This window comes from Pelodiscus sinensis, chromosome 8 (genome assembly GCF_049634645.1).
Source record: "Pelodiscus sinensis isolate JC-2024 chromosome 8, ASM4963464v1, whole genome shotgun sequence".
Classification (NCBI taxonomy): Eukaryota; Metazoa; Chordata; order Testudines; family Trionychidae; genus Pelodiscus; species Pelodiscus sinensis.
In genome coordinates, this window is record NC_134718.1 from 28,239,203 (window position 1) to 28,263,934 (window position 24,732).

Here is a 24,732-nt window from a genome sequence, read left to right on the forward strand (position 1 = left end):
TGACTGCTGGCTCCGGGCTGGCAGGCCTGGAGCTGACACAGGCACTGTGGCCAGACTCTACTCCTTTAGGGGCTCCAGGGTTGTGCCCTGAGTGCCCAGCAGGGCACCCTGGGAAGGGCTGGAAGCCCCCTATTTCAAAATAAGCATCTACACAGCGCTTATTTCTAAATAGCAATTTTGAAATTGGCGCTATTCCTCGTGGAATGAGGTTTACAAATTTTGAAATAAGCCCGCTGCTATTTCGAAATAGCAGTTTGGCTGTGTAGACGCTAGGAAAGTTATTTCAAAATAATGGCTGTTATTTTGAAATAGCTTTGCTGTGTAGACATATCCTTACGGAAAAATTCTGGATACCGGATTGCTCCAGCAAGCTTACTAAAGTATTGGAATCAGATTTTTTTTTAAAAACATATTTTACAAGTTTCCCATATTTAGCATCTCCAAAGCCAAAAAGAGAATAGGGCAAGTGTTGTGACAGAGGAAAAACACCTGTGTTTGGCCAATCTCATCAACTGATTTCTGAATCTGTGAGCAGCAAGACCCAACAGGCCATAATGGAGCCAGGCCCAAACCTGCACAAAAGGAGCTGCAGCTGCAGGGTGAATGGCAGTGGTTCAGCACCCACAAAACATTTTTTCACCAGCTGCCTATGTTCTCTACAGGAAAAATGGTAACATATGAGAAGTTAAGGTATACAATAGGTCACTGAGTCTTTAAGCATTTCAGCTGAAAATACTGATATTTTGTTTAATTCAAGCAGTCTCATAACTAATTCAATAGTAACAATTTAGCAATTTTTATTACATTACAAATATTACAAAAACAGTGAACAATGGTAAAATAAATGCCAATATCTAATGTATAAAGTTAGGAACAGCTCTTGGCACACAATTTTGACATTAATGGAAAGAAATGTGAAAAAAATGAACAGCATTCATATCTTTCTGAAGAATCAAAAGTTAAAATCTACAAATTAATGTTGGGGTTATAATAGCATACACTGAAGGGTTAATAAGCATGAGGTAGTTCTATTTTAGTGTCCTATACTGTGTCAAAGGGAAATCTGCCATCATTCAAGGAAACTACTTAGGTATGTACATTTCTTAAAATGGTAGCTGCAATTCACTCCCCAACTCAACAATTTCCAAATTAATGTTAATACTGCATTATGAAATCCTAGCCCCATTAAACTCCAAGAGACTCTTCAGTGACTTCAAGGTCAGCTAGGATTTCAACCCTTACTTTTTAAAAAAGTGTTTCACTTGCTAAAATACTTTAATTCTTAAAGGCAAATAGGTATATCAACATCACATTTCTCAGAACTTAAGCAAAAGCTGGAGGAGGATGAAGAAGATAAGTTATCAAGTTAGGTCAGTGTGAGAAGTCAGGATTCAGTTATGAATATAAACATTAAAAAGAGTGCTGTATTCTTACACCTAGGAGCAAATTTTAAAGAGAAACCAACAGGATGGGAATTGCAAATAGAGGAAGCTCATTTTCTAAGCAAGCACAAAAACTCAGTCTTAGAAATTCTTTTTTTTTAAACTGGATGTAAGAACCACATTAAAATCTGCAAACCAAAATGGTCCAAAATTTCTTGTCACTAAAAGTAGTGTCTATTATTTGTACTGAGTACCCCATGAGCAATTTCCTGTTTCCCACCAAGATTTGTGCTTTCACATTTATACATAAATATATATGCAAAGGAAAGTGAAATATGGGAGTAGCTATCTAATACCTCTGGAAGTGCAGATTTTTGTGCTTCTGATATAGCAGCGTCACACTGGTATTAAAATTACCTGTTTTCTTTATAAGAATTTGTACAATATGGTGAAAACAAATGTTTACAGTTTGAGAAACCATATTGAAATCAAATCCATTCAGTACCCATAATTTACTAAGCCATTATTTGCATTTAGCAGCACATTTCGAGAAATAACAAGATGACTTGTCCTCAAATCCATCTTCACAATCATAGCAGGTTACATTGATAGACACGTTCATGGGCCTCTGATGGAAGATTGAAAATGTAATAAAAGTAAAGGAGAATACATTTCAGATACTTGGATAATATTTTGCTCTTGTAAAACAGTTTTTCAGTTCTAGGAGCTTTATTAATTAACATACTATCAACACAATTCCTTTTATATAAATGTCTCTCCCTCCAGATTTTCAATGTCTGAAGAAAATCTGACATTAACATGCTAACCATATCTAGCAGACTATAAGATGGGTAGATAGAAAACTAGGATTTAATAAATGCCTGTTTTGATGCAACTTTAGTTTAAAATGTCAAAAGCATACCCTTGTTCAGTGTTTCCCAAACAGTATGTCTGGATGACAAGAAGATTCTATATGGGGTGCTATGTGCAGGGGCAGATTAGCCCATCACTGAACCTAACCTACTTCTATCAACCTCATGTGAAGTGGAGGCCCAGGATGGGTGTACTGATGAGCAAGCTGGCCTTGCAATGACCCCACTGCAGCAGCTTCTATCCCATGGGCTAGGCCCAGCTCCCCACTTTCAGTTCTGCAATCTCAAGCCTGTAATCACACCACCACTCTCCGAGATTTGGCCCACACAAATTTGATAAGCATAGCATCAGGCTCTATGCAAGCCAATAAGAGCACTTTGCAAGTCACACCCTTTTAGAGCCCTCTTGCCAATTGTGGAAAACAAGCCCTTAAGCTGATTTACAAATCCTTTTCATTTTATGCAAAGCAAACTAGAAGATACAGTTACAAATTTTGGACTCACTTATTAGCCAGATTCAAAACATACCCCTTCATATGTTCAGTTGGTAAAGTTTTGCACTGTAGTAGAGGTTGACCATATAGCACAAGCCATAATTTGTGCACCCTGCAGAGTCTGAAACGTTTAACCAAAATCTTGCTATAGCTTCGTGATAGGTACAATTCCTGACTCCCTAAGGATGAGAAAGCGTAACTATGTAACCATGTATATGGTTAACCAATGAGCCTGGGCTCATCAGTTAACATTTATGGTTACACACAGGCTCCCAGTATGTGCAGGGAGCCAGCTAAAAAGCCGGCTCCAAGCACACAACTGCTCCCACAGAGCCACCTTCCCTCCCCCTCCTCCCAAACAATGCTGCTGTCTCTGGTTAAAAAGCCAGCTCCTCTGGGCACCAGATCCTGGGGAGTGGACTGCTGCTCTACATGTAACCACTGAAATTTTCAGTGGTTACACAGTTATTTAATTAAACACATTTTAACGTACCTAAGACACACAAGACCCAACATTCAATGAAATGCCATTTGACCATAAATCATGAGAGAACACAGAATATGCTTCATGGCACCATTGAGGAGCATCGTACCGATAAGATTTGTAATTAGCCCAAAGGACAAATGATGATGATAAACTCTGCAAGATGAAAAATCAACAATATCTACAAAGTGTTCTGCTGTTCTTAAGAGATTGCCTATTCAACTTCTGTTATTTCATAGTAAATTCAACTCAGTAAGTTACCGAGTACAGGAAACCCTGGCCATTTGCAGTGGATGAGTTCCTGGCACCACCATGAATGGCAAAATTCGCAAATTCTGGGGACCTGGGCTCATGGGATGAGTTCCCCATACCTCCAGAATTCCTCGCGGGGGCTGGGAGTCGCATCGAGTTCCCTGCTGTTCCCCCCTCCTCCTCAGGATGGGAGACATGTGAATATGCAGAATCACGAGAGTCTCCTGTAAGTGGGCTAGTTGCAAACGTGCAATTCTATAGCACTCAGGTGGGAACCACTGCACAAAGTATGGTACTGAAATGGTTTCATATTTTAATGTTCAAAGGGGACTTTCACTGTAACATCCATAACTAAATGGAATGCTGCTGGCAAAAATGCAAGTTACAAATGTAGGTAAATATTAAGGCTGTCTATTCTAAGAATAATGTGCATTTACTGTAAACATAAAAGTTAAATTGAAAAGGCAGTTTCAACACTCAGAGAAAGAGTATAGGATATACAATACACAGGAAAAGGATATCATGGCTTCTGAGTTTAAATGGCAAAATAACTTCTCTAAAGGAGGATAATGGGACAATGATGGAACACAACCCAGCATGATTAATTTGTGTTTGGCTCTTGTAATTGCAACATTAAGACGTCTCCAGTCCATAAGAAGTGTTCCAAGCTGTTGAAATAGAATTCTTTTAATACTCCAACCTTACACTATAAATTTTTAAAAGAATAAAAAGTTTAAAAGTACAACCCATCTTCAAATTTGTAAATCTCAAGGAGGTTATATATATTTCTTAAAAGGAACTCTAGTTAAATTTGGTTCCAAAATAAGTTTTTATAAGTTACGCTAAAAATTTAGTCAACATAAATTATCCATTATTATTTTCGTGCCAATACAAGAGTTAATCACTTATGTTTTCTAGCCCAAATGTTACAACAAAAAGCTAGAAGAGAAAGCATTAAAGTGTTTAGAAACACCACACACAAAAGTGAAACCCACTACAGGTTGGACCTCCCTGGTCCAGCACTGTTGGGACCTGACCAATGCCAGACAAGAGTTTGCCAGACCATGGGAAGTAAAGGGGGGAGAGGGGGCAGAGAGTGCCAGCCTTCCTGCTGGGCTCCTCTCCCCAACCACCAGAGTACGCTATCCCCAGCCACATGGCATACAGCTCCACCAGCCTGTGGACTTTGCTGCCCTGAGGACCCCGCTGGCCATGCAGCCCTGTGGTGGGGTACGGTGGCCCCCTCTAGCCAGCTCTACTTCCAGTTGTCAGCAACCTCTGCCTCTGGGGTTCTCTGGTCCAGCAACATCTATGGTCCTGCCAGACGACAGATATTGCCGGGCCAGAGAGTCCCAGCCCACAGAGGTTCAAACTGTAGTCTATTTTTTTGTTTAAGTATGATAAAGCCAAAGAGTATGAATGAAGTAAATCTGAATTTAAAATATTTAATTTTAATATAGCTAAGCATACTAGCAAAATGTTGACCAAACCATTGACACTGTATACATAACTGAGGACATTTTTGAAAAAAGGCCTTTTTAACCTGTCTGTATTACTTTGTAAATGCTAACTACCTGTTGGTTTCCCCAGAGTAAGTGCAACTGTTATAGATGTAGTTATGACTAAACTATATGTTCATTAAAAGGTATTTATTAATGCAGGGGTGGGCAATAATTTTTGATGGGGGGCTACTCCAAGATTTTGGGAAGTGGTCAAGGGTTGCACTTTTCTAGGTGGGGGGCAGATGCAAGGTCTGGGAGGAGGTTAGGTACAGAAGGGAGCTTGGGGTAGGGAACGGGGGTGCAGAAGGTGTGGGGTCTGACAGATAGTGAGTTATGATCTGGGACAGGGGAGGGTTCTGGGTGCAGGGGAGAGTTCTGGCCTGGGGGAAGTGTGTAGGAGAGGCTGCAAATTCTGGAAGAAGGTTGTGACCTGTGGGAGGGGGTGCAGAGGCTTTCCATGATGATTTGAGGCAGGTGGAGTTGGTGGCCTGAGGCAAGGAGGTGGAAGGGAAGAGGGAAAAGACAAGGTGCCAAAGGCAGGCTTTGGCCAGGAGGTGCTTACCTCGACAGCTCCAGCAATAGAAGCTGAGAGATTCTGCTTGGCTGGAGGGCTTGGGCTGTGCACAAAAGGCTCCCCCAGCACCCAGAGCAGATAGCCAACAGAGAGCAGCCAGCCACTTAAAGCAGCGTTGGGCTGCTCCACAGCAACTGGCTGCTCTGCGCCTGAGGTCCTGGCAGGCCATATCTTACCCACCCTGTGTTAATCTCTTATTTTAAGGATTTTAGTTATAAAATAGTCAACTTTGTGAAATGTCTTCAAATAATTTAGTACTGAACAAAATATGATCCACTCACATTTCCATCATTATTATTCCTAACAAACGATACTATTATGATACTTTTGTCTCTTCCTTGGTATTTGTCCACTGTATTTACTTCCACTGTACTGATACAAGAGCTTGTCATCAAGTCAGTAATTATCTTTAACTGATGTCTGTATGGAGATATGATACCAATATCTGAAGCTTTACAGCCAGCCTAAATAGAAAGAAAAGGCAAGAGTTATTTGAAAACCTGGCAGTGTAGTTAGTTTGTGTTATGTTCTATAAACAAGTATCTCCAAGGAATTTCCAGTGACTAATCAATTATCATAGAAAGTCTAAGCACAGTTATTAGTTAATATCAGGCCCTAAGTTTGGGTCTTCCCTAACACTTTGAGGTGGGGGGGGGAGGGGGAAGAGGTCCTCAAAGTCCTCATTTCTTCCTTTACTTCATACTTGAAAGAAATCCCATATAACTGATTAACCTTCAGAATGCTGAAAATAGCTCCCATCAGAATATATCAGTCAATCCCACTCCAAGTTTGTTCTAGGAGTCCATGAAGAGAAAGAGGTACTTGTCCATTTCTACAAGGACCTAACATGCTGCCTCAATGTACTCCTTTGGGAGAGTACAGGAAACAAAATGAGATCCTGAATTATAACTGCTGCATTAGATGGCTATTGAACCAACCTTCAGTTTACTTTTGATGTTCCAGTACATTCTCAAACAAAACAACTTTCCATTCTGCAGTGGTTGCATACTACTGTTAAAGTATAACTTTTTGCCCCCTCCCTCTAGACATCATATTAAAAGAAAAATACCTTAATAAAGGAGGAAGCGAGGAAGAGTACTATTTTAGCTTCTGTCATGTTACTTACACCACCTTTTTCTGCCTGTTCTGGTGCTGGAACCTGTACACAAAAGTAAATGAATATTATATGCAATAAGTTCAGTAATTCAGTGAAATAGTTTTACATTAGCAAGTGTAATGCAAATACTCAAATCACACCTTTTATCCTAAACCACCAAGAACTTTATCAAGAGGACTATCCCTCTTTTACAGCTGGAAACCTGAAGCACAAGGCAGCCTGACTAATGTCACAGAAAATTCTGTCTTATCAATGGACTTTTTACTCTAGGAAAAGTCAGTGTTCATAGTGGGGATTCCCTATCTGTATGGTAAGTAGAGGCAGACTTTTTTTTATTTTTTAAACTGAACTTTGGTCTTAGGGCTATCCCTCAAAAAGAACTCTCCAGAATAGCATTATTTCAGCTTTAGAAATAAAATTTCTAAATGCTCTTCAATTGAAACCACTTATACCAGAGTTCTGACAAGGAAAAGTTTATAGCTGATTACTTCCTTCCTTCTAGCAATTCTCACAGAAAGAACGGTTACTTAGCTCGTAACTGTGATTCTTCAAGATGTGTTGCTCATGTCCATTCCAATTAGGTGCGTGTGCGCAGCGTGCACACGTCGTTGAAAGTTTTTCCTTCAGCTGTACCCAGCGGGGAGCCCCTTGCAGTGGCGCTGGTATATCGGCCCATATCTATCTCTGCTGGCCCCCTCATCCACTCCATTCCTTCTTACTGGAATACTCTGGAGAAAGGGCGGCAGGCGGGGATTTGGAATGGACATGAGCAACACAGCTCGAAGAATCACAGTTGGGAGGTAAGCAACCGTTCTTTCTTCTTAGAGTGATTGCTCCTGAGCATTCCAATTAGGTGACTCCAAAGCAGAACCTATGGAGGAAGGCCGGATGTTGAAGCTACAGTGGAGTGGAAGACCTCCCTGCCCAGGTCAGCGTCTTCCCTGGCTTGATGCTTTAATGCATAGTGATTGGTGAAGGTATGGACAGAGGACCATGTCATGGTTCTGCAGATGTCCAGGATGGGAATCTGCACCATGAAAGCGGTGGAGGCTGCCACAGCTCTCCTGGAGTAGAGCCAGTACGCCCATTAGGGCATAGCCCTCCTTGAAACAAGTGGTTATCCAGGAAGAAATCCGCTGGGAGGACACGGGTTGACCGCGATGGCCACAAAGAGTTGCAGTGACTTCCTGAATGGTTTTGTCCTGTCTAAGAAAAAAGCTAATGCCCTGCGCACATCTAAAGTGTGTAAAGCCTGTTCTTTCCCAGACGCGTGCAGCTTGGGGTAAAAGACTGTCAGGAAAATATCCTGGGAGGTGTGGAAAGTAGACACCACCTTGGGCAGAAAAGCTGGCTGGGGGCACAGCCTAACCATGTCTTTGAAAAACACTGTGTAGGGGTGATCCAAGGTGAGCGCTCTGAGTTTGGATACCCACCTGGCAGATGTGAGTGCCACCAGGAAAGACACCTTATAAGATAGGTACAGAAGGGAGCACGTCACTAAGGGTTCTAACGGGGGTCCCATAAGTTTGGAAAGGACCAGGTTTAGGTCCCACCGGGGGACAAACTGGCAAACGTGTGGGTAGAGCCTGTCCAACCCTTTCAGAAATCTGTTGCCAATTGGTTTAGCAAACAGGGTTTTCCCTCCCTTCCCCTGGGTGGAAGACAAAAATGGCAGCCAAGTGCACCCTTGATGGACGAAGAGAAGTCCTGGAGCCTAACAGGTAATCCAGGATCAAGGGGATCGCAGCCCGCCTTGGGTATACCCCCTTCTGGGCAGCCCAGATACCAAACTGTTTCCACTTAGCCAGGTATGTGGTCCTAGTGGAGGGCTTCCTGCTATCCAGTAGGACTTCCTGGACCTGTTCTGAGCACTGAAGTTCCTCGGCCGTTAGCCATGGAGCTCCAGACTGTCAAATGCAGCAAGTGCGGGTCCGGATAGCAGAGCCTGCCTGAGTCCTGAGCAATCAGGTCCGGGAGCAGCAGGAGGGTCATGGGTCGCTCAAATGACAGGTTGAGAAGGGTTGAGAACCAGTGCTGCTTGGGCTAGGCCAGGACGATTAAAATCAGGGATGCCCTGAACTCCAGCAACCTGAGCAAGACCTTGTAGATTAGCAGGAGTGGTGGGAAGGTGTATAGTAGGCCCTGCAGCCAGGGGAGAAGGAGAGCATCTCCCAGTGAGCACTGTCCCTGTCCCATGAGGGAGCAGAATTGGTGGCACTTACTATTCTGCCCTGTGACGAAGAGGTCCAGTGGGGAGACCCCCATGCAGGGAAGATAGATTGGGCTACATCTCACCTCAGAGGCCATTTGTGTCCTGCAAAGGACCTGCTCAGTTTGTCCACCAGAACGTTTTGGGAGCCCGGGAGGTAAGCAGTGAGGCGGTAAAGTTTGTGGATGATACTAAACTGTTTAAGATAGTCAAGACAGAAGCAGACTGTGAAGAACTTCAGAAAGATCTCACCAAACTGAGTGATTGGGCAACAAAATGGCAAATGCAATTTAATGTGGATAAGTGTAAAGTACGTACAGTATGATGGGGGCTAATTTGACTATGACAAATCAGGAAAGAGATCTTGAAGTTATCATGGATAGTTCTCTGAAAACTTCCACAGTGTGCAGACGCGTTTAAAAAGGCAAATAGGATTGTCGAAGTAAGAAACTTCTGTGTGTTTAGGCGGCTAAAAACAGCTTTATTGATCAATAAGGCACAAAGTGAGAAAAACATGACCCTGGCAGAACCGGGCTCAGTCAGGCTGTTCAACACAATCAATCCTAGTATTTAATACCCTTAACCAAACAAATCTGACATCAGGGCAAGAAATCAAAGTGAACTTCAAAGAGAAACTACTATCAGCAAAGAAAGAAACAGGTATTAGGGAGTAGGAGCTTCAGTTCAAAATAGTTCATTAATGCATTCCAACAGCTCATCCTCCTGGCTCTTCTCACATCGGTGAAGGTCAGTTCACTTTCTAGCGTACGTGCAGAAGCAGGCAACTTAAATGGCTTCTGTGATACAAATGGCTTCTAGCTAAATATGAAATGGTTTCCACAGGATATTAGGAATTATTAAGAAAGAGATAGAAAATAAGACAGAATATCTTACTGCCCCTGTATAAAACTATGGTACGCCCACATCTTGAATACTATACACAGATGTGGTCTCCTCACTTCAAAAAAGATATTTTGGCCTTAGAAAGGGTTCAGAAAAGGGCAACTAAAATGATTAGGGGTTTGGAACGGGTCCCATATGAAGAGAGGTTAAAGCGACTGGGATTTTCAGTTTAGAAAAGAGGAGACTTAAGGGAGATATGATAGAGGTATATAAAATCATGAGTGATGTGGAGAAGGTGAATAAAGAATAGTTATTTATTAGTTCCCATAATAGAAGAACTAGAGGACACCAAATTAAGTTAATGGGTAGAAGGTTTAAAACTAATAAAAAAAAATAGGTATGTAGCTGTGTAGTAGTTCTTCACACAGCACGTAGTCCACCTGTGGAACTCCTTGCCAGAGAAGGCTGTGAAGGCTAGGACTATAACGGTTTAACGAGAAGCTAGATAATTTCCTGGAGGTTAGGACCATAAAAGGCTATTAGCCAGGGGATAGAAATGGTGTCCCTGGCCTCTGTTTGTCAAAGGCTGGAGAAGGATGGCAGGAGACAAATCGCTTGATCATTGTCTTTGGTCCACCCTCTCTGGGGCACCTGGTGCTGGCCGCTGTTGGCAGACAGGCTACAGGGCTAGATGGACCTTTGGTCTGACCCAGTACGGCCATTCTTATGTTCTGAGGTACGAGGCCATCAGGTGGATATCCGCCCCGATGCAAAGTTCCATAGGTGAATCACCTCCAAGCACAGGCGAGGGGAACGGGCCCCACCTTGCTTGTTTATGTACGCCACCGCTGTTGTGTTGTCCGATAGGACGAGGACAGACTTGCCCCTGAGGTGGGGAAGGAAAACCACACAAGCCGGTCGGAGTGCCCGGAGCTCCCGGATATTCATATGCAGGGAGATCTCGTCCGCAGACCACATACCTTGCGTGTGAAGATCTCCCAAGAAGGCTCCCCAGCTGGCATCCAATGCGTTCATGACGCATCGGGTGGACGGTTCTGGCATGGAAAATGGTACCCCCATGGAGACCTCTGCCTGGTTGGTCCACCAGTTCAGCGCGAGGAGGATGGAAGCGGGGAGCGTCACCAGCCTGTCCCATGAATGGATGATCGGGTTGTGGGCTCACGATAGCCACACCTGTAGCGGACGCATGAGCAGCCTGGTATGTTGCACTACATAAATGCAGGCGGTCATGAGACCCAGGAGACGCGTGCAAGTCTGTGCGGTGGGTCACTGGAAAGTTCTGAAGCACCCTGACCGCCGCCTGTATCACGATAAACTGGGACTTGGGTAGGGAGGCTCTCGCTGAGGTAGAGGCCAGGGTGGCTCCCACAAACTATTATTGGAGTGGGCGTTAGGGACGACTTGTCCAGGTTTAACAAAAGACCTAGATCATCCAAGAGTGCGCACACTATGGTGATGTGCGTTCACACCTGTGATTCTGAGTTCCCCCTCAGGAGCCAGTCGTCTAGATTAGTGATGTGAGGTGAGAATATTCTCTGGAGAATATTCTTCAAGAACGAGAATATTCTCCAAAAGATTATTTCCAGAGAATTTTTGAGAATTTTCTAATTTTTCATTTCCTCTTGAAATAATATATTGTATTCAACTTTTAGAGCACCCTGAATGTTAAAGAACTTTCTTGATCATTCAAGATAGTTTGAGAACATTATGGAACTTTCTAGAACATTCATGAGTCAGGAATTCTGATTGTTATGGAACTTTCTGGAAGAATCATAAAAAGTATATGAAGAGGCAATAACACATTTATTCTCTTCTGTGAAAGATGTAATTGTGTTTTCATCAGTATGAAAAGAAGAACTAAACCTAAAAGTGATGTGTGAGATTAGTTCCTTCATAAAACAGCTACAAAGTGTTATATGAATGTAAGTACTGCAAGGTTGACTACATCAGAAACGCAACAAGGATGAGAAAGCATATTTCCAATTGTTTGAAGACTCCTGCTTACATCAAGGAAAAGGCAACAAAATTTTGAGAGTCCAGAAGCAGATCATCTCAACATCTATAGAACACTGTGATAGTAAATTTACATCACCACCTTCTAGTTCAGCCAAAGTGTGTCACTCTATAAGTCTTTACTTTGATTCTATGAATGAAACTAAAAACAAAGTTTTGGATGAATTTTTTGCACGAGCTATATTCTTATCAGCAGGGCTCAACAATTTAGGTAATCTACTAGCCACAGGCAAGTAGATTATAGCCTGGCACGGCACCGCAGCGCAATCAGCACATGAGCAGTGTGCTGAACCACACGGCTGGCGAGCCCTGCTCATCGGGATCGCCTATTTCACTGGTTGAAAATGAAGATTAGATTACTTTCATGCAAAAATTAAGACCATTTTACAAGATGCCATCCAGGTACACACTTTCTAACAAAATTTTGGAAGCTGAATATCAACGTGTTGATGCTCTTATAAAAACAAAAATTGCTGAAGCCTCTTCTCTTGCACTGCAGTGTGATGCTTGGAGCAACCAAAGAAATGAATCTGTTATAAATTTTATTATATCAACACCCCAACCAGTGTTTTACAAGATAACTGTAACAATATTGAACGCCATACTGCTGAGTATATGGCATTCCTTATGGAAGAAATAATGACAGAAATAGGCACTGAAAAATTCGGTGCCATTGTCACTGATAATGCTGCAGCAATGGTGAAATCCTTATCAATGCTTAACGAAAAATACAATCACATGGCTATGTACACTTATGCTGCTCATACACTAAATTTGTTAATTGGTGACGTCAGTAACCTAAAGTCTGTTCAAGAAACTGAAGCTACCTGTAAAACTATCATGAAGGAAATTAACAAATCACAAGTTCTACAAGCTCATTTTACTGCATTTGAAAAAAGGAAAAATCAAATTTCTGCACTTAAATTGCCAGTTAAAACTAGGTGGGGTTCCATTTTGTATTGTTTGAAAAGCTTATTGAAATAAAAAAATGTCTTAAAATGCCTTGCTGAAGATTTACAGACTAAACTGAGCAATCGTACCAGAAATTCAATTCTGGATGAAGATGTATTTTGGGTACGGGTCCAAAAACTGCATGAACTGATAAGTCCTGTTGTTAAATGGATTACATTGAATATGACCAGCCAAAAATGAGCAAAGTTCCTGAATGTTTCAGGGAATTAAGTGATCATTTTGATAGGCTACTTCCCAAAAGTTCCCAAACTAGAAAAACAGGACGTGATGAAAAGTTTTAAAAAAAGAAAAGATATGGCTCTAAGAGACATTCACTATGCTGCAAATATTCTAGATCCAAAATCCAATGGTGAGTGCCTTACTAGAAATGAACAAATACGAGGAACTGAATTCATCGATAAATTAGTCACAAGAATGCATGGCACTGATCACTCAGCAAAAGTCATTGCAGAGCTTGCAGAGTATAATGCTAAAGAAGGTTTTTTTTGGAAAATCATATGTAACAAAATCAGCTGGCTCAGTAGATGCAGTAACATGGTGGTAAGATATTTGCTATGGATCAAAATTAGGGAAAGCAGTGATCAACATACTGAATATGCCACCAACAATGGCAGCAACTGAAAGAAGTTTCAGTACTTACAGTATCATTCATAATGCAAAAAGAAACAAGTTAACACAAAAAAGGGCAGGCAAGCTGACATTCATAGCCCATAATATAAAGCTTCTTAAAAACCCAAATGATGCTCCATTGAAATCCCCAAGAGAAAAAAGGAAACAGAACCAGAGAAATGAGGAAGAAGAAATTGTTGATGCTGAAGAGAAAGAAGAAGTCACTGAAGAGGATAGGTATGAGAAAGAAGAAGAGATAGAAATATATGGGTCAGATTCGGAAAGTGCAGATTCTGACTAGACCTTTATTCAATCCAGAAAGTTAAAGATATTTGTATCCTGCAACAGAAGATTTGTAATAAAAGTTCTAGTAATTTAAACCTGTCTTTTTTTCTTTACTTTCCCGAATTTTCATTTTAACAATTGGAAACTTTCATGGATTCTTGAAGTTTTATTAAAGACATTATTGTAAATAGTAAAATTCTTTAAAAACTATTTAACATGTATTTAAGAGAAAATTCTCAAAAATTCTCGCATTGGAAAATATTCTCAAGAACATTCTCGAGAATATTCTCCGAAAGTTTATTCTCAAGAATTTAACATCACTAGTCTAGATAGGGGAACACCTGGTACCCCTTCTTCTGAGTGCAGCAGCTACCACTGCCATACACTTGGTGAAGACATGAGGGGCTGTGGAAATACCAAATGGGAGGGCCCTGAATAGGTAGTAGTCCGGGCCCACAATAAATCTGAGGAATTTGCAGTGGTGGGAGCAATGGAAATGTGAAAGTAAGCGTCTTTTAAGTCAAGGGCAGCATACCAGTCTCCGGGGGGCTAGTGAGGGAATTATGGATGCCAATGTTACCATTTTGAACTTTGCTTTGGCGATGAAGGAGAAGAAATGGGGAGACTAGAAGGTTGCCCTCGTAGGTCCCGTCAAAACCCCTGACCGGGACAGGAGGGTTTGTTTGGGGGCCCATGGTTATGATCGGGGTCAGGCGAGGGCGATGCCTGCTGTTCCTGCCGTTACCGCTTCTGCTCCTACAGCGGGAGAAGTCAGTACATGGACTCTGAGGAGGTGCTCTAGGAACATTCCTAATGGGGAAGGGGTGCCTCAGGGTAGCTGGGGTGTGCATGCCCAATGATTTTAGGGTAGCACAGGTGTCTGAGGCCATGGAGCATCTGATCAGTTTGCTCAGAAAAGAGCAAGGGGCCTTCAAAAGGGAGGTCTTGTATGGTGTTCTGGAGTTCTAGGAGAACCCCAGAACCCTGCAGCCAGGAACTGCAGCGTAAGACCACCCCGAAAGCCATTACTAAGGCAGCAGCGTCCGCCACGTTTAGAGCCACCTGGAGAGCCGCCCTAGAAATCGTTCTCCCCACTTCATAGAGAGCTTTGAATTCAGCATGGGATTCTCGGGGGAGTAGGTCCATGAATTTGTCCATTGAGGCCCAGGTGTTAAATGCATACTGGGACAAGAGGACCTGTTGGTTTGCAATGCGGTACTGGATACCACTGGATGCGTAGACCTTCCGGCCTAGCAGGTCAGTTTTCTTGGCCTCCCAGTTCTTATGGACAACAGCGGGCTGACCGTTTCTCTCTCTCTGATTCACGGCTTGTACCACGTGAGAGCTCAGTGGGGGGTGGGAAAAAAAGATGCTCATTATCCTCCTGGGGGGACAAAGTATCTCCGTTCAGCCTGTTTATCCGTACAAGGGATGGATGCGGGAGTCTGCCACAAGGCTTTGGAGATCTTAGTCACCATTTTGTGAATTGGGAGGCCTACTCTAGGCCTAACTTGCAATGTATAAATAAAAATTTATATTATGTATATTAAAAATATTTCTTATTTCTTATTTCGTTACAACTGCAAGAAACATGTTAAAATATTAAAATATACTTTAATAATAATAATATTGTGTAAAAAGAAAATGCGATCTTTTTGTCGAGAAAATCCAAAATAAATTTAAAGTACCTTAAGTACATTATCAAAAAATGTAATGCTTTTGTTCACTGCTTTTCGACAATCATAACAAGAAACATTTAGATGCGATAGCTGCACAAGAAGATTTGGCCATGGCTTCAACAAAAAACATGAAATCTGCCCCTCATGATTGATAGCCGATTTACAGAAAAGGATCTCAACGATGTCTTTACTTTTGAATTCAAAAAGCCCAAATTTGGGCTTTTGGGAAAAGCAAAGAAATCAGCAACGTGCAAGGTGGAAAAGGAAGTGAATGGAGAGCTCAAACCACATAGCTTCAAGACAAGTGAAGCACGTGCCATGAAAAGTTTCAACCTTTGGCAGCATATAAAACGTAACCATCCTGAAAACTATGATGCTCTGGTTACAAAAAAGGACCAAGAAGATGAGTCAAAACAGAAAGCTGAGGCGACCGAACGACGTTCATCTGGCTCTTTGAAAACTCTTGGAGAAGATTTTTTGCGGAGCTTCATCTGAAAAGAAACCCAAAATGGAGTAAACAAAACTTGACTCATATTTGAAGTCCTCAAAGGTTACAGTCACCATGGATGCTAATACTTTCCGTGAAGGGCTGATGGAAATGGTTTGCTTGCGTGCAACACCGCTCACTTCAGGATAAACAAAGGATTCCAAAAAACTGCAGGTAAAATGGGTCGACTGCTGGGTGTTTCGACAGGGCACGGTGCGGTTCGTCGGGGCATGATGCAGTTCGTCATTTAGTTGTCAGCACAGCTGAGTCTGGTCGCGAAGAGCTCAAGAAAACTTTGGAGCAAAAATTGTGCTACCTGAAAATGGATGCGGCAACCCATGGAAACAGAAATTTCCTTGCAATCAATGCTCAGTACTACGAAGAAGGAAAAGATAAAGCTGTGGTAAAAACCTTGGACATAATCGACACTGAAGGGTGTCACAATTCTATGTGAAAAGTCAAGTAAAAGCTATTTTAGAAAAATTTGGGATCGGTGAAATGCAAGTGCTGAGCATCTGCACTGACGATGCAGCAAACATGACGTGTGCTGACAAAAATGTCTGCAGGGACAATGAAACCATTTCTACCTCTGAGAACAGGGATGTGGACAGAACTGAAGCTATTTTGCCTGATGAAGGAACTAAAGGAATGGATGAAATCGAACTCAATATGGATGCTACTGCACAATGGGTTAATGACCCTAGCCTCATTCTTCCAACAGGGCTTCATGAGGACGACTCAAAAGTCCAACTGATGAGGTGTGGTATTCACACTTCTGTTAGCAATCTGGGATGGACTGAACAAAGAACATGCGAAGAAATTTCTGGCAAAAATTCGACAAGTTGTTGTCAAACGATGAACCCCAAGTATTCAAAGTGTTGTGCTTGATCTACATGGGGTAACAATCATTGGATACTGTGACTCACTGGGGTTCAACATTTGCGATGATTGATCGGCTTCTTGTTTTTTAATCTTACTTTGAACAAGTGGCTGCTGCTGGAACAAGAGAACTCAAGTTAACAAAAGCTGAATGGGACAAAGTGAAGAACCTGTGAGACCTCCTGGAAAAGCCAAACCAAACAACCGTGAATCTTCAAGCTGTCGATGTAACCCCGGGATTTTTGAAGAAGGAATGGCGAAAACTGTCAAAATTCTTGCAAGGAAATGGTGGACAAATTGCAGAAGGAATTCTATCCTCCATGCAGAAACGAGAAGAGAAGCTTTTTGACAATATTCATTTCCTTGCTGGAGTTTATGTTGACCCTTGCTGGAGTTTAGGTCAGATTCTTCTTACCTCAAGGGAAATACCAAGGCAAGGAAGGGCTTCTTGATATTGCTCAACGACTCGAAAAACAAAATCTATTGCTACATTTGAACTCAGCAAAAGAAGTTGAAGAAAACAAAACACAACAAAAGGAGTCATTAACAATCGAATTTGCGGTTTCGGAAAGTTCACATCCTTCAGAAATAACAGGCTGTTCTCAAACTTCGGCCTCCACTCTGAACTTGTTCGAGCATCCAATCCCTGAGACATCTTCAACCATCACAGGGAAATGGAGATAATTCAAGCACCAATTCTTCAGAAGATGACAATTTCGAAAAGGAATTGGATAAACAAGAAAGACGCTGGCGAGTTTCTGTGATTCATAATTGTAATGAAGCATTATTTGAGAGAAACTTTCAGGAAGGTTGAGGCGATGGAGTCTATTGGTAGGCTAAAACTTAATTCTGTTTTTGAGGCCATTCACAGCTACCCACACCGCATTCAGGCTGCCTGTAGAATTGCTTTGAGCATGCCAACAACTCAAGCTAGTGTAGAGTGACTGTTTTCACCTTTAAAGTTAATTTTACATGATCTGTGGCAGGCTATGAAAGATGACTTGATTGCTGCAATAATTTTTTACAGATTAAATTATGAATGAGTCTAGTTTATATCATTGATTACATTTAAATTGTTTTAAAACTGAATAAAAATGTTCTCAAAATTACAGTATGCACTTTTTTATTTAGTTAAAATTAATTTGAGTCGGAGCGTGGAGCGGAGTTGGAGCGGAGCTGGAGCAATCACTATTGGTGCCGGAGGGGAGCAATTCAAAAATGTGATTGCTCCAAATCCCTGCTCCCCACAATGCATAAGTTAATCCATTTGGCGAGGAAGAGTTTAGATGCCTGAAGACATTGGAACTCCACATGAAAGAACACAAACAAGAAGCCTGACCTTCTCAATGATTCGGTGTACCTGAAGCAAACCTTTGGTGATTATACCACACCTTTTCTGTTTTGGAAAAAAAATTGCTGGGACAATAGAATTAAAATAATTCACCTTTGGTAAGGAAAAATTCTAGAGTCTTATACCCTCCTTATTATCATGCCAGCTTAAGATACATCTAGCAGACATGCTGGCAACCAAGAAGCAAGTTTTATTAAACTAGAAAAGCCTAACAGCTTAGATCAGTGTTTCCCAAATGGTGCTCTGCGGAACCCTGAGGTTCTGAAAATTTTTTTTGCTCCCTCACCCCCAGCAAAACCCGTAGACAGCTCCCATTGGGACTTTGCCGGCGAGAACAGGCTTCTGAGGGCCGCTCCACCACCAACTGCCCCACCCCCGCGCACAGCGCAGCCCCTCCTCACCCTGCAGGACTGCCCTGTCCCAGTGCCTTGCAGCCGCTTCCTCCTAGTGTGCAGGTGGTAGTGTTTACAGTGGCAGCGGCTGCTGCTGCTGCTGCTGGGAGGTGGAGCTGGAGGAGTGGCCAGAGCTGAGGAGCTGCTCTTGGACCTCGGCGTGTTTTTTATCTACTGACTGTGTGGAAGCTGGCTCAGGCTCTTCTGCCCCCCCCCCCCTTGAGGTGCGCTTGGGCTTTGCTGCCCCCCATGTGCTGCTTCTCTCTCTCTCCCCTGCACCCCTTCCCAGCCTGCTGGGGAAGTGTCAGTTTGATCAGGCGGGGAAGGTCAGGGTTTCTACACCCCCTCCACCCCCCGCTCAGCGCTGCCAGCAGGAAGCATGGCCTGGTGCTGCAGCTATGCTGGGTTCCCCGCTGCATGGGCTAGGCTGGGCTGAGCTGGCCTGGGGAGGGGGGGGCTGCAGCAGGGTGCCAAGCCAGGTAAGCATTCCCCCTCATGCCCAGACCCTGCACCCATATCCCCCTCACCCCCCACCAAGAGCCCATATTCCCAGCTTGCTCTGACACCCTGCCTCAAGTCCCCTCTTGTACCCTCCCCCCTGGCCAGGCACCCTGCCCCAAGACCCCTCTTGTACCCTCCCCTCCTGGCCAGCACCTGCCTCAGGACTCTTCTTGTACCCTCACTCCTGGCCAGACAACTCTTCCCCAGGCTTTCTCCTGTACTCTTCTTCCTGGCCAGGACACTGCAGATCATCTTTGATTTATACACAAACATCATGAAGTATTTTCCAACCATAAATGACAATAACTGGATTTGAAATCCATTAAGTATAATGGGAAAGTCAGTCAGTTTTTCTATGCAAGATTATGAAAACCTAATCAAAATCACTTGAGATGGCCAATTTATACAAAAATTTAAAGACGTTTCTCTGATTACGTTTTGAGGCGGCTTATGTAAAGAATATTCAGCTTTATCAAGCTGTGCAATGTTAGTTTTTGAGCTTTATTTTTTTGTACACATTAAATGTGATTTGTTTTTAAATATGTGCAATTACACTAAATGTTTATTGCATGACCTTATTTAGCATTTGTTCATTATTCTTATCCTTACTTATGGGGGGAGGGAGGCGTGTGTGTGTCACGGTCCGGCAGCTTTTTTTTTTTTTGCTCAACAAATTTTTACCTAGGGTTCCATGGCCAAATAAAATGGGGAAACACTGGCTTAGATGAACAAATGATTAGAGTTTTTAGCACCAGCGGTAAATCCCACCAGTGCTAAAACCTGCAGATTGCTCTGTCTGCAGGTTTAGCCAGTTTGACTGCTTTGAGAAATCATGTGGCCTGGAAAATTTCAGCTGAGGAGGTTAAGGATGCCATGTATAAGACACTGCTTAAGTCTGATACCTAATGTTCTGCAACGTTAAACAACTGTCCCTTGTCCATACTGTTCTGAAAGAAATCTAGAATAGGGGAAATTCCAGGGTCCTTGGGATTTTTGTCAGTTGGGCACCATAAGCTAAATCATGCCCAGATGGAGAAGCAGCCCTTTACTGTTGAAGTCCACGTGGAAACCAGTATAATCCTGATTCACCTTGGAGGAGAGACAGGATGCACTTAAAGCTTTCCTCTCAATAATTGTGCTGTCAGATATAGACATCTTGGGTCTGAAGAGACAAAGATCTTGGTGAATGATTTGTGGAATTGCTGGTAGATGATACAGTGAAGGTGGGTTCCAATGCCAACCCTCCAAGTCTGAAAACTATTTTTTGCATAGCAAATATGGAGTTAGCACTATCAATATTGCTTCCTCTCATTCCATCTTTTCAGTCATTCACTGCAAGCAAAAGTTGTGGGAATGCATAAAAAAGCACTTCAGCCACCTACATGAAAAAATATCTGTGCCTAGTGATCTCTGCCAGCTGTTCTCTGGCAAAATACTGTGTCAAACTTTTTGATCCAGGTTAAGCAAATCCACTGATGGAAGGTCAAATGTCTGTGAGATCATGTGCGAGACTTCTCTAAGCTGCTATCCAAGACTCTTTGACCTCATAATAATGAAGTTAGTTCATTTCAAGAAATGTAACACATCTAGGATTTTCTATGTTAAAGATGCTAGATTCCAAAAACATTAAGACAATAGCCAATGCTCAGACTTCTGAATTGACTGCTTACCATGAAGTGTGGTATTTATAGCAGTAGCTGTACAGCATAAGCATACAGAAATGAGAATGTCTCTTGGCTGAATATTTTCAGTTAATACAGCATTTCAAGTTTGGAACACTTCTTTCCAGTTGCATACCAACTTTTATTAGGGCTACAAACTGAAAGAAATCCAGAATAGGAAATTCTATAAGTTGGACAAGGGAAACACATAAGAATTACCTTTAAACTATTTAACTACATTGCAGATGTGGTCTTCAAACATGAAAACAAAAATGCAGTATTTTAAAGAATGCAACCAAAGTTTACCTTCTCTGTGTTAAGAAAACACACAGGATTGTTGGGCTCAAGTGTTTCTTTCAACCATGTTTCTGAAGAATCTGCAAATAATTCCAGCTCCAGGTTTTTTAAGTTTGGCAGGTTAACAGTGGCTTTGGACACTTTCTCTGAGCCACATTCCAGTTTGCCTTCATATATCAGCTTGTTACTTAGTGACATAATTTTACTATGGAGTTGAAAAACAAAAGCAATGTTCAGTCTTACAGATCAAAATTTACATTAAAAAAATCACCAGTAACAACTAGTTTTAAATACCTATTCATTCTGTACTGCACAGTTAACTGCACAACAGCATTCTTGTTTTTTTCCAGCCTCTTAAACAAACTTTCGCTCATGCCAAGATCTCTGTTAGAAAAATCAGATGTATAAGTCAGTGCCTGGAAAAGACCACTTGTTGCCCATCCCATACGTGCTTTATGTTTTTCCAACAGCATTTTATCTTACCTGGCTTCTGTATTGTGTACAAGTGGAGGTAACTGTTGATGGTCCCCCACCAGCACAAACTTATCTGAATAGAAGAGTGGACCCAGGCAGATTGGCTGGCTTATTTGAGAAGCCTCATCCACTATGCAGAAGTCAAACCGTTTCCGAGCAAAAACTGGATGGTTTACTCCCATACATGTTGTTGCAACTATTGGCTGAAAATTCAGACATATCTTACAGATAGAAAGGCATTTTCTTCCCTTTTCCCATTTTATATTTTAAATACAATTTCTACATGAATAACTTTTAATCAAATAAACCTACAGATTTATTTTATAAAACCCAACAACAATACTGGGATAGGGATGTAAGCAACTAGTCAACTATCCAATAAGCAAAAGCTTTTGCTCATCGGATAGTCGAATAGTCCTTCGACTAGTTGCTTCCCTTCTCAGAGGCAGCAAGGGGGGGGAGGATACAGCAGGATCCGGTGCTGGGGGGAACTGACTTAAAAGTTGGTTCCCCCCAGCACTGTCTCCGTGGAGGCAGGGGGTAGTGGGAGATGGGCGTGAGCCTGGAAATACTGGATTCCCGGCTCGCACTTAGTCCCAGATGCGCCTCTGCTTTTTAAATGTATTAAGAGCCAACAGGCCAGACACTAACCCTGCTGAGGCTCCTTGCTTATCAACTAATCAATAGAAGATCCATCCACTAGTCAATTAGTTGAATAAACTAAATTTAACATCCCTTTACTGCATCTGACAAAGTGGGTCTTTGCCCATGAAAGCTTATGCTCCAATATATCTGTTAGTCTATAACAGGGGTCTCCAAACTACGGCCCGCGGGCCGGATGCGGCCCGCAAGGCCCTCTCATCCGGCCCGTGGAGACCTTTTTGGCTTGTTGGTGGCCGTTGCGCTTTATTGCTTGTGAACATCCGGGCTCTGCGCGTCCCTCACAGCGAGAGGGGTTGGGACTTGGCGTGGACAATTGCTCCCTATTGGCCAGTGCGTTCTTATCCTATTGGCTAGCTCTCTCATGAGGTCACTAGTGGGCTGGGCTCTCAATTGGTTGAGCGCACGAGCCTAAATCTGCGTTCGATTGGCTCGTGGCCCAGCTTGACCTTGGATTGGTACAGGGCTATGACGTAGTCTCCTTTATGTCACCCAATCAGCGAAGGGGCTAGTAGCTGGTTTATGGGGCTCTTGGCGCGAGAGGGGGCTGAAGTGGGTACTTCGCGCGCGCGCGTGGGGGGGGGGGATACCTGAGGAGCTGGTGCCCATTGCAGGAGGCGGTCTGGTTGCTGTGGCACAGCCTCTGGGTGACGCTGTGCCGTGCCTAGCGCACTGCCCTGGTCCCTGCAGTGCGCCCTGAAGAAACATCCCTCTCCCTTCCACGTCTGGTCTCTCTCATCCACAACACAGAGCAGCACCGCCCTGCCGGGTATCAGTCTGTGGGAGCGTTGGGCACTGCTTTCCAACTTCCTTTACCAAGTGATAACGTGTCTGCTTTCAAACCAGCTTTTCCCATTAAAATGCATGCCCCTTGTTCCATGGGGCTATGTTACAAATTGTCACCTCATTCCCTGCATGATAGGAGAGCGATCACATCTCTTCAAGTGTGAGCGTCTTAGGCTGAACATATTGCCAGGATTATGTTGCTTACAATTTTCATCACATTGCGCAGGTGGAAATGAATTCTCAGCAGTTTCCCCGTTCTGGAGCCCCTCCTGCAGGACTAGGACAAGCACCACCCCCAATTTCAAACAGTGGATCTATTTTAATAAATAATTAAAAACAACATCCATGTTTTGATTGTTTTTTATTTGGACCTCAAGTGTGTAGTCGGCCCCCGAACTGCTGTTTGATAGTTAATGCGGCCCTCGGGCTGAAAAGTTTGGAGACCCCTGGTCTATAAGGTGCTACAGGACTCCTTGTCGCTTTTGCAGATCCAGACTAACACGGCTACCCCTCTGATACTTGATCCCTATACTGGGAGCCTGAGTTTTACATAACCCTGACACCCCATATACACCAAAAGCTTTACAATATATTGATTTACAAACAAAACAAAAGCAGTTCTGGAATGCAGGGACTAGCACCCAGTTCATACTTCTTTCCTGCCAGGTGTTTAGGATGCTATTTTTAAATTTAATCAACTAATATGGAGCTTGTGAATGGCACTGGATTGACTGGCCAGGAGACTGGTACCTGTGACACTGAGATCACTTGGTGTCAACTGGCAGGAAGCACAGGGTCAGACATCTGAATAATAGTTTCAAAGAGTGGAATGAAAGCTCTCAGAGTGCTGGTTTCTATTCTGAAAATAATGTTTTTCAAGTCATAAGGCTAAGGCAGGTCACCAGGCAGTGACCATCTCAGATGTTCCCTTCAGTCAGGAGATAATGGACATCTCTCCCATGTGTGACCACTTTGTGTCTATTTGTATACTAAGACATGTGCACATTGAGGTATTGAGAATTTTACAAAAGGAAATCTACGGAAAGAAACAAAAACAGCAAGGGGGTGAATTAAGACAAAGGACTGACCCTGTAGATCTTGGAGTGCAAACCAAGACACAATCTTTCCGTAGGAGGCAAGCTGACAGTATGATTGTCTCATGAAACAAGAATCACTGACAGCTGAATAGATAATGCTGAGGGATTTTGGGTGAGCAATTACCAAATCTAGGCTCAGAATGTGTGGGGCGGGGGGAAGGGGGAGTTATGTAACATTGTTTTCCCAAATTTCTACTTCCTATTACCTGAATCACTATGTTTTGTCAAAAAAAAAACTGATTTATTTCCAATAAAATCAAATGTAAGTGCTGTAGTTAAGCACAGTGGTTATCTGAGGTGGAACTGGTAAATTGGGACATTCCTTTGGAATATACTGTGTATCTAGTGAGGTGGAGTGGCTGCTCACTGAACTGGAGAGGGGGCGCACCTCACTGAGTCCTGGTGGGCAGAGGTCTGCCCCACTCTACAATCTTGCTCAAAGTCAGGAGAAGGAGCCAGGAGTATAAAAAGCAGACCTACGAACCCAGATACCCGCTCTGCACTCCCAAGCTAAGAAGCTGCTGTGGACCTAAAGGAGATGATGATTGGCCAGGACCACAGACAGACTTTGACCCCAAGAAATTACCTATCCTGATAGAAGTTCCAGCCCCTTAATAGCCTGAAAACTGGTTATTAAATCAGGTATGCAGGGAAGGGGAGGTTGGAAGTAGCCCAGGGAAAGCCGATCTTAGTCTGGCCAAATCAGAACTTCTAAGAGTCAACATGTTGTGCCCAGGATCCACGCTGACCCAGTGGCAGGCCAATCCATCATTATTAGGGTCCTGGGCTGGGACACAGTGGAATAGGCAGGCCTGCATCCCCCGTCACCCAATCCACGG

General features: G+C 43.0%; 1 protein-coding gene across 2 annotated transcripts in view; it reads right to left on the reverse strand.

The window, feature by feature from the left end:
- Positions 1–772: 772 nt before the first annotated feature.
- DNA2 (DNA replication helicase/nuclease 2) overlaps positions 773–24,732 on the reverse strand; it is a 57,288-nt gene continuing 33,328 nt past the window's right edge. The window contains exons 15-21 of one of the 2 annotated variants that reach the window (XM_075934929.1): positions 21,360–21,553; positions 21,171–21,260; positions 20,886–21,081; positions 6,630–6,719; positions 5,842–6,024; positions 4,004–4,152; positions 773–2,027 (exon numbers count right to left, since the gene is read on the reverse strand). In XM_075934929.1, coding sequence (XP_075791044.1) covers positions 1,973–2,027; positions 4,004–4,152; positions 5,842–6,024; positions 6,630–6,719; positions 20,886–21,081; positions 21,171–21,260; positions 21,360–21,553 — 957 coding nt within the window. In that variant the 3' untranslated portion in view covers positions 773–1,972. Of the gene's footprint in view, positions 2,028–4,003; positions 4,153–5,841; positions 6,025–6,629; positions 6,720–20,588; positions 20,738–20,885; positions 21,082–21,170; positions 21,261–21,359; positions 21,554–24,732 lie in introns of those variants that run through there. The other variant, XR_012905595.1, reaches the window with a different exon arrangement.